The sequence below is a fragment of the Bubalus bubalis genome, chromosome 6 (assembly GCF_019923935.1).
Source record: "Bubalus bubalis isolate 160015118507 breed Murrah chromosome 6, NDDB_SH_1, whole genome shotgun sequence".
In the NCBI taxonomy this organism is placed as follows: Eukaryota; Metazoa; Chordata; class Mammalia; order Artiodactyla; family Bovidae; genus Bubalus; species Bubalus bubalis.
In genome coordinates, this window is record NC_059162.1 from 59,369,504 (window position 1) to 59,379,785 (window position 10,282).

Here is a 10,282-nt window from a genome sequence, read left to right on the forward strand (position 1 = left end):
GTAGGAAAGAGTACCTAGTGAACTGTGGGTTTGACAGATTTCTTGGTTGTGCTTTCTTGTCATACATTTATTATGAGGATTCTCTTGGTTTATCAAACTGTTTTTACAAGCCTGTCTTTAACTATTTGAAAAATAAACTTTTATGTCTGTAAGGTTGATAAGGTGTTTGAACTACTTTAAATTCTTGTGGAAATTCAAAGAACATGGCTTGCTCAGGAGAGACTGGTGACTCACAAGCTGCATTTATGGGTAATGACTTCGGATGGTAATGAACTTAAAATGAACTTTTTTTTCTCTTCTCTCCTATACTGAATTAAGTTCTTTATTAGACAGGCAGTAGATAAAAACTAAGAAGAAAGGATTGGACGACATACTCCCTGAAATCCCTTCTGGCACTGACGTTTCATGGTTCTTATGAGTTTAGAAAATATTAGTGTATTCATTGACGGACTATACCAGCAGAACATGAAACATCTGTCCTAAGTGAGTGGCATATGTTCCCATGGGTGAAACATGCAGTGGCTGAGCCTCCTTTGCTTAGTTCCATCCTACTATTTCTCCTGAAAGCTCCTCTGAAGGTCCATTTCAAGCATCAAGTAATAAGCTACAACTGAAACATAAAAGAGCAAACTTTCTCACAACAGAAAGTTTTTATTTCTTAAAGTAAAATAAACGTTTATCCACCAAATGAAATGGACAAGAAGAGATAAATATAATTTCTGGTCAGCATCTTGGCTTCTTCACAATCGTTTCTAGAAAAATGAGAGGTAAGAGGCGCCAGAAGCCAAACCTTGTGAAGATCCCCTTTTCTCTGGCGAACCAGCGCCCTCGCTGCCCGCCGCCCGGCTCCTCTCCGTAGGTTACAGAGACCTCGCACCCTCCTTCGGCCTCGGGGGTCTGTCGGTAGGAAGCCATCTGCGGAAGGGCCGCCCGTTGGACAAAAACGGGTCATTTAGGGACGCGTCCCTAAGGGGACAAGGTGGCAGCGACTCAAGCCCATACTTCTAGCTCCTACGCCTCAGTAAGGCTCTCCCTTCCCTTTCCTCCATCTCTGCCGCCAACTCCGCCAGGGACACTGGAACCGCCTCGTTGGCCCGCCACCATGACTGTTACAAAGTCTCTCAACAACTGACTTCCCTCACCGATCCTCTTCGGAGTCCCTTTCGGGTCTCGCAGGACAACTACGATCTCTTTTCTTACCTCTCCGAACTCTGCTCTCGGGAGAGGAAGGACGGAGAGGAGGGGCGTCCGTTCCAGTCGGCGTCTCGTAGCTGCCGCGCCCACCGTCCGCTCCGCCCCTTCTAGCTCCCAACTCTCCCCTCACCCTCGGAGGCTCGCGCTCCCTTTCGGGTGTGGAGCCAAAACGGCGGGCGAAGGAGAGCGCGCATGCGCGTTGAGGGTGGAGCCGCTGGGTAAAGGACCGGAAACTTAAGAGACAAAGTTCCGAGCCTCACCCCCAGCCCCGCCGACTGGCCCAGCGGACCCACCGCAGACCTGCCGACGGCCCGCGGATCTGCCATCTTTTCGAGTGAGCCATGTCTGGTTCATCCAGCGTCGCGGCTATGAAAAAAGTGGTTCAACAGCTCCGGCTGGAGGCCGGGCTCAATCGGGTGAAGGTGAGCGGGGGCGGGTGGCCGAGGGGGAGGGGAAGGCGGGGAGGTGGCGGGTGGGATACTGCAGGCGAGCTGACGCGGCGGCCGCGACTTGCCCCTGGGAAGGACGCCGGCTCCGCGGCCGCGATCTCGGCCAGCTTTAGAGCAGTAGCGGCACGGGTCGGCGCTGTGGTTTGGGGGGCCGGTTAATGCACCCTTACGCCCCAAGACGGTTTAAGGAGGGCTGGCCCTGGGTTGAGCGGCCGCTTTCCGCATTCCGGCCCTCGTCCCTGTCTCTCTCCCTCCCTCGGCAGTGACTCCGCGGCAGGGCTCCCAAGAGCTGCACCTCCACCCGCGCCCTTCCCGGCCCTTGGGACCGTTTCCCCCATTTCTTGGTCACCGGACGGAGTTTTATCCGCCTTTTGATTCAGAACAGAAGTATTTTTTCATGTCAGAACTTTCCCCAATCCACTCCCTTTAGTAGTCGAGTTTTACTTCCAGCCCCACTTATTCACCGAACACACACTTGAAAACGAATTCTTGCATAACTTTAATTGTAGGTTAAAGAAGCCTGTTTTGGAAACGTTTACAGTGTCTAAGATTACCACTGGTGCCCTGCGCAACCTCGGACAAAGCGTGCATTTCATATCTGTTTTGCACTTGGCTGTGATCTGACCTTGGGCATATCTCCTTGTCTGCATACCCGAAAAAGTAATTAGGGTGGACCAGTGTTATTTATTTTGGCGTCTGGTTAGTAGCATTGACCTTGTCCTGGGGTTTTTACTTTGGGGAAAAAGTCGTGTGTGTGTGTTGATATGACAAGCTGACGTTAAGTTCTATTCAAGTTTCTTGATTTTTTAAATCCTGCGTGGATTGGCTTCTTTCTGGTGCACTCAGTTTACATGTGAAACACTGTAATTAGAAAAGAAACAGGGAAGAATATAAACCATGCGCTCTGTTGAAAGAAACAGCCAGTTTCCAAGATGATTTGATTCTTTACTCATCACACTAGTTTTTACTTCCCCCTGAAGTGTTTTGTGTTGTAAGACGCCCTCCCTTTACCTATTTCCTTATGTAGAAATGCCAGGAACCTAGTTTACCCAGTTGTGGTCATCGCTGGAGGGAAGGGAAATTCCCATCAGTCTTGGGATGGGATTCCCCTCCCTTCCTGCCCTTAAAGTGCTATAAACTCCATTGCTGTGTTGAATCCATTTCTCTAATTTCCAGATTCTTACCTCATCCCAGTGATTAATGGTTAGCCTTGCCTGGATTTAACTCTTAAATCATTGTTATTATTTAGGTGTGCCTTCATCTTAGGTTGGAGTGGCCCAGGAAAGGAAAAAAATGGGAAGGGCAGCAAAAAAAAGGCTTATTGAAAGCAGAAGTGTTAAGTAGGGGTATTTAGTTCCAGTCTCCAAAGAAAATGAGTGTACTCTGAGGGCTTTATCTTAAAAACCCTAGCCCCTGCAATAACTCTCCAGCGAGGTGCCTTCCTCCAGTACTAAAGGTTTTGGTTGGAATCATTAAAAGCTATCACCAGGGTTTGATTATAGAAATCTCAAGTCTAAATGCCAGGGCTGTGTGTAGCAAGGAGGAAAGCACCTCACCTTGGAGGAATTTATATGAGCTTTTCTTTGGACATGTTGCAAAATGTGGTGAATTAGATTTCATTTTGTGCTTCTGTTTTACCCATGACTTTTATAGATGCTTTTGTAGTGACATTTTACTTTTGAATTAGCACGAGTTTATTTTTAAAAAGCCTTTGTTTGAGTAGTTGATAGCAATTATGACAAATGCTTGACAAACTTCCCCAGGTTGGTGACCATACACTTTGTTCCCAACCCAGGGCACTTTTGAGAGTGAAAGAGGGCACTGATAATTATGCCAGGATTATAGGGTTTCAACCTCTCTGATGGTTATTATTATAGTGCCTTAGGAGCTAGCAGTTTGTTTGAGTTTTAAGCCTTTGCCTCTACTCTCCCCATTGATTGGAATTCTCGCTGGTTATTTTCTCACTGCTGGTTCCTTGGCTGGATCTCTTGTCACTGAGATCTCAATTTAAATATCACCTCCTTGAAAACACTGTGCCACAGGTCCTGATCTAACAAACTATTCTTTTTTTTTTCTGCAGATCATCTTGTCTCTTTTCATCTGAACTGTTAGCTCTGTAACATATTCTCAGGGCCTAGAATTATATTTGGCACATAGAGGTGATGAGAAGTTTTTAAGTTGGAGTCTGCCTACATTTTTGGCAGAAAATTAACAGATTCTTTATCATGTTTATGCTCAGTCATGTCCTTAGCATAAAGTCACAACCCTTTGTGACCCTATGGACTACAGCCCACAAGCCTCCTCTGTCCATGGGATTTTCCCAGCAATAATACTGAGTGGGTTGCCATGCCCTTCTCCAGGGAATCTTTCCAGACTCAGGGATCAAACCCACATCTCTTACATATCTCCTGCATTGACATGCGGGTTCTTTACCGCTGAGCCACAGGGGAAGCGCAGTAGATTCTTTACTGCTGGTTAATGTGAATGAATGAAACCATGTTTTAAGATAGTGAAAAATGATACCACCCTTCCCCCACTGTAGCTACACCCTTGAGGGGGAGCAGGGTGCCCATTTCTTGTAGTACTTGGAACCCAAAACTACTTACACAGTTGCTAAATAAATTCATGAAACTCTTTATCCTGGGCTGGTGTATAAACCAAACATATAAGTAGATTCCAAGACGAGTTTAGATTCATCTCATGGTGATGGATCTGTTTATCAGAAGCTGTCATCTGCAGAAATTCTTTGTATAGAGAGCACTTGTGATGCCCTTAGCTCCCTTTCAGAGGCTAAATATTACCCAGCCAGATTGGACACCTGTTCTTATCCTTCTTGTGGATAGTTAAAACAGAATACAATAAATGATTGCCTTCCCCATCTTTCTAAACCGTAATTCAAGAGTTAGGATACTATAAATGAGGCATCCTTTAGTCATTCATGTTATATATCTGAACTATTCAGTTTATTGTTTTGGTGTCCTGCACCACTCCTTAACAGAATATATACAAATAGTAGATGTTGAAGTTGGTATAAAGTTGTTTTAACTGTGAAACCACAGAAGTTCTGTAAGTCGTGTTTGAATGGCTTTGTATATATATGAATTTATTAAGTCACATTTAAGGCAAATAGTTTCTTAAAGGCAGGCTGCTCAATAAAGTTCTTAAACTGAAGTTTGCTAATAATCAGCCTTTGAGTCACATGTCACTGAGCAGAAACTGTCATTGTCCAATTTTGTAACATAGAACAGCTGATAGTATGCAATACCAAGACACTTACAGCATTTTCTCAGTATACTGCTTTCAAGACAGAGTGATAGTTTACTAGCATTTTATCTTTATCCTATAATATCCTGTGTACTGCTTTTAATACAATTTTGAGTACCTTCATGGTTACACTAGAACATCCTGTTTATTAGTAAACTAGCAAGATGTGCTATGCTTTGCAGATAAAACGGAGTTGTACTGTTTGTGCTTGTTTTATTTACATGGAGTGTTTTGACTGTATATGACTGTATATCAAACATATGTGTATGTTGACAGTATATGACTGTTGATGAGCTTCCTGGTGGCTCAGTGGTAGAGAATCCACTTGCCAAGTAGGAGATGCAGGTTTGATCCCTGGGTCGGGAAGATCCCTTGGAGAAGGAAATGGCAACCCAGTCCAATATTCTTGCCTGGACATGGACAGAGGAGCTTGGTGGGCTACAGTTGATGGGGTCGCAAAAGTCAGACATGATTTAGTCAGACACAATTTAGCCACCAAACAATAGTACGACTGTTGATCTTCAATTAGTGTATATATTTTTTAAGTGTTTATTGGCAGATATTTTTATTAAAGATTTGAGAAACTTCCATTAAAACATTGTCATCACCTCCCACCCCCTTCCCCCACTGCTTGTTATATACAGGTTTCCCAGGCAGCTGCAGATTTGAAACAGTTCTGTCTGCAGAATGCTCAACATGACCCTCTGCTGACTGGAGTATCTTCAAGTACAAATCCCTTCAGGCCCCAGAAAGTCTGTTCCTTTTTGTAGTAAGAGGAATCGTGACAAGGTAAGTTTCCTTAAATTAAAACAACAAAATTAGTAGGGATAACTAGTCAGGTTTCTTTCTTTGTAGCACTTTATAAGTTGAGCAGGGTCTTAGCATACTTTTGTTTTGTACTTGGATTTTCCAGTCTTTTTTGTTTTGTGAAGATTGATGAAATTCGCTGATTAGTAATCATGAAGACTAGTTGTTTCTATTTTATCAGAGGGTTAAGTAGAGAATTTAATAACCATAAGAGGATACAGGGGTTACTAGAAAATTTCACTATTGTGACAAGCCATGTTACCCTTTATGGTATTGCCTAATGGTGTACTTTGGTGTTCCCAAATACTAATTTTTTTGTACCTAGAAAATATTAAGACATTTAAAGAAATCTGCTGTGTTCATGGTGGTGACTTTTAAAATATTGTCATTGGATTTGGATTATGATCTACTAGAATAGCATAGAAAAGAATTGAAGTAGTGAGTGCCAACAGAAGAGATAGCTGCATAAGCTGACATAGTGCAAGCATTTGGAGTTGGAGACAAAAGGTTTTAATTTTATTCTTTTTAGGTAAAGATTACATGAGAGGGAAATGAAGTATATAAGTTTATGGTGGGAGACAGTGGGTTGGTTTTCAGAGGATTAAGAACATAAAATTAGGGTGGGTTTAAAGCATACTTCTATATGTTAACCTGTACCTTGCAGAACAGATGCCAATGTGTGCAAAAATGTATAATGTTAATCCACAAGAGAGGTGGCCAGACAACATGATGTGTGGTTAATTGAAAATGGAATCTAACGGTACTGCCTTCATGAAGTCATAGGACTTTAGTCAAAGCATTTACTTGTTATAAAGACAACTCTGTATATGTTACACACCCTCTGCAAATATTCTGACTCCTCACAGTGCAGGAAGCTGGTTCCTAAAATACCATGTTGCATAGTTGTGCCCTCCCTAATTAAATTTAGTAGACTTGGGAGTCGGAGAAGGCAATGGCACCCCACTCCAGTACTCTTGCCTGGAGAATCCCATGGATGGAGGAGCTTAGTAGGCTGCAGTCCTTGGGGTCAGGAAGAGTCGGACACGACTGAGCGACTTCACTTTCACTTTTCACTTTGATGCATTGGAGAAGGAAATGGCAACCCACTCCAGTGTTCTTGCCTGGAGAATCCCAGGGACGGGGGAGCCTGGTGGGCTGCTGTCTATGGGGTCGCACAGAGTTGGACACGACTGAAGCGACCTAGCAGCAGCAGCAGACTTGGGAGTGTCCAGGAAGTCTGTATAAGTAAAAACATGTCTCTAGTAAATACCATGATTGGTTGAATTGGTTAAAGTTCCAAACACAGAGGGAAAAAAAAACACCTTTGAGCTTAAGGAAGTAATTCTTTTCAACATTCAAGCACCTTCATATTTAATAGTTAAAAAGTTTTTTTTGCTTCTGGCAATTTTGAGAAATTCCAAAATTGTTATGGTTCCTCTTGTATTTTCTTCATAAGTTTATTTTCATTTAAAATACTGGTAAGTGTGGCTTCTTAACTGGCTGTTCATAGTTTCATTTCATAGAATACAGATCAGTGCCTAATTAACTTGGCTCTGGTTGGAATAAGAATCCTGATTTCAAAGTAAAATAATGGCTATTAATCCTGGCAGTATAATAAAACCCACAGGTTTATGAATATTATGATTTGAAGCACTTTTGGCTAGGAAAAGTATTTGGGCGTAAAAGCATTTCTTCTCAAACATGAATGTAGCTACAAATCACTGTGTTAAAATAGAGATTCTAAAACAATAGGTCTGGGATATTATACTGATGTTGGTGGTTCTTGGCACACTGAGTGGCATGGATGCAAAACATCTATATTTAAATCTGTATTTAAGTCTTCACACTGATAACTTTTAAAAATATATGTGTAATTTAAAGCATAGATATTTTAGCAACAAATAGTCCAAAGTATTAAAATAGAAGTTACCATGATTTGCACACCTAGAAATAACCACTGTTAACAGATGTTTCCTTTAAAGACAAAAAAAATAAAAATCATTGAAAAGTGATTATAGTATGCAGTTTTGTTTTTTTGAAGTTGAATTTTCTTGTTTCATTTAATAGTCTGTAAATTCCCTGGTGGTCTGGTGCTTAGGCTTTGGTGCTCTCATTTAATAGTTTTTGTAAATGAGATTTTTCTGTGGTTGTACCATAACTTAAATTATACTTCATCAGATATTGAGGTTTCCAAATTTGAGGCTACACTGAGGTGAACATCTTGGTACCTATAAGTATACTCGACGCATTTCTTTAAAATAAACTTCTGGAAGTAAAGTTATTCAGTAAGGAATGACATTTAAAATTTAATAACCTTGAAAATATTGCCAAATTAAACTTTGCTGTTCCACCTGGAGCTTGAGAGTACTTTTGGCTGAGCCCCTGCCAAACAGATCTCAGATTGTTTGCTACAATTTCCTGCCTATCTCGGTTTTGTAATTTGCAAAACTTGAGGTTAAACATTTTCACCACTGATTCTGTTTATGCTTCTTATAAAACTTTTTGTAATGAAGTAACAGAAAATTTTAAATCAGTATAAAAACCCAATTATCTACTGTCTGAATTAAATAGTTTACCTTGTTAGTTCTAAGCTGTGCGGCTTATGGGATTTTAAGTTTCCCAGCCAGGGAGTGAACCTGGTCCCTTGGTAGTGAAAGACCAGAGTCCTAACTATTGGACCACAAGGGAATTCCCAACCTTGTTAATGCTTATAAAGAAGTAAAAGATACTTTTTCTACTTTTCCATATAAATAACTTACTCTGGCATTGTTATGCCCATGTATTTATTTATAGTTCTAAAACCCAGCTGTTATTTTTAAGGAATAATTATTAGTGTATTATTTTTGAGATTTGTGTTAATCCATAGATTGTTTAGTCATTTTAATTGTTGTATTCCATCATGTTTATAAACCTTAGTTTATTTATTCATTGTCCTATTGAGTTGCATTTAGGCTGTTTGCAGTTCTTTGCTATTAAAACACTGCTGTTGCTGCTAAGTCGCTTCAGTCATGTCCGACTCTGTGTGACCTCATAGACGGCAGCCCACCAGGCTCCTGTCCCTGGGATTCTCCAGGCAAGAATACTGGAGTGGGTTGCCATTTCCTTCTCCTGCTATAGTCAATATCTGTGTGTATATTTTTCTTTGTGTATATATTTATGTGGGTATATAGAAGTGATTGCATCTTGCTCTTTTCAGTTGTTGCTCATTTTCTAGAGGTGTTCAGATATCTCCCATAACCTTTTTAAAAATTAGAATCCCCAGAGTGTGGTTTTTTTTTTTTTTTTTTTTTTCTTTTTTTAATGTATTGGCAAGTTACTCTTTAGGTCCTTTCATTCAGGCATGTTCTATCCAGTTTCTCATTTCCTATCCACTGCTCCTCCCTACCCCACCAAAAAAAACCAACTGGGATGTCTTTTTTTTTTTAAGGAAAAAAAAAAAAAAACAGGCTCAGTTTAATTGAAAGCACTTTATAAGTTGACATTCAAATAAATACCCTAAAACTGATGTACTGTAAGATGTACTGGTACTCATAAAAAAAGCTATTGTTCTTATGATACTTTACCCTAATTCCCTTTTTTCCCTTTTTCCATTTCAGGTTTTCCAAACCACGTTTCATAAACCAGTGAATATTCAAAGGAAAGCTAAATTTGAAGCCTGTACAAAAGCCTCTCTGTAACGTGCCATACTATACAAACTTCTACTTTTGTCAGTCTTTAATGTCTACCTCTCTGAATATTCATAATCTTCTGTTTCACAAGGGTAATTATTTTATATACACTGATGGCAACATACAATAAAATACTTAGTATAAAAGTTTTATGTATTAATTTGTTTTGAACACTTAAAAAATGAAAATTTCCCCATCATACTTTTAAGTGGTTAAATTTTTAGTGTTCTAACAATTCATCTCATAACTTTATGCCATGTATTTACAAGATTACTAGAGAATTAAAGACTGCAAAGTTATTTTTTTAAGGTCAGGAGAAGGCTGCTAATAATACTAGTTTCTATTCATGAGTTATTTACATGGTTAACTTTTTAATAAACTCCTTTGTTGGGTGTTACTTCATATTAGGTGGCTCTCCTAATAAGGATAGTAAAGACTAGACATAATTCCATTTTAAGATGTGAGAAAAATTTCAGAGCCTGAGTTAATTCCTGAATGGAGCCCTAGAGTACAATGTAATGAGGTAAAGAAGTACCAAGGAAAAAAGGAACCAAAAAAGTAAGCATCAATAATTTGTAACTTTTGTTCTAAGTCCTTAGGAAACCATCTTGCTTTAAAACTTTTAATCCTTCTTGAAAGGCTTAAAGAAATGTTAAAATATCTTAGACACCTGGCCCAAAATATGTGTCTTCAGGAAACAGAATTGAAACTATGAGTACTAGTCTGATAGAAAACCAGTAGGTTAGGTTACACAGTATCTACCAAAGCATTGTATTTCTTAGCAGCTCACATGTTCCATGAAAGTACAAATGGGAATGTTTGTTAGTTTGAATCTTGATTCCAGTTTATTCACAGTTACCTAAAAATAAGAGAATTAGATTTTAGGAAACTTACAAACTC

At 40.0% G+C, this 10,282-nt stretch overlaps 1 protein-coding gene and 1 long non-coding RNA gene across 2 annotated transcripts; one reads left to right on the forward strand and one right to left on the reverse strand.

The window, feature by feature from the left end:
- Nucleotides 1-631: 631 nt before the first annotated feature.
- Nucleotides 632-1,337, reverse strand: LOC112585639. The gene is made up of 2 exons (XR_003110129.2): nucleotides 1,201-1,337; nucleotides 632-915 (listed from the first exon to the last, which is right to left on the reverse strand). It is a non-coding gene; the product is annotated as an uncharacterized LOC112585639 (long non-coding RNA).
- A 14-nt stretch (nucleotides 1,338-1,351) lies between these two features.
- On the forward strand, nucleotides 1,352-9,528 carry GNG5 (G protein subunit gamma 5). Its single transcript, XM_006070880.3, has 3 exons — nucleotides 1,352-1,616; nucleotides 5,552-5,696; nucleotides 9,311-9,528. The coding sequence occupies exons 1-2, from the start codon at nucleotides 1,536-1,538 to the stop codon at nucleotides 5,675-5,677; spliced, it is 207 nt and encodes a 68-aa protein (XP_006070942.1). The 5' UTR covers nucleotides 1,352-1,535; the 3' UTR covers nucleotides 5,678-5,696; nucleotides 9,311-9,528.
- The last annotated feature ends 754 nt before the right edge of the window (nucleotides 9,529-10,282 follow it).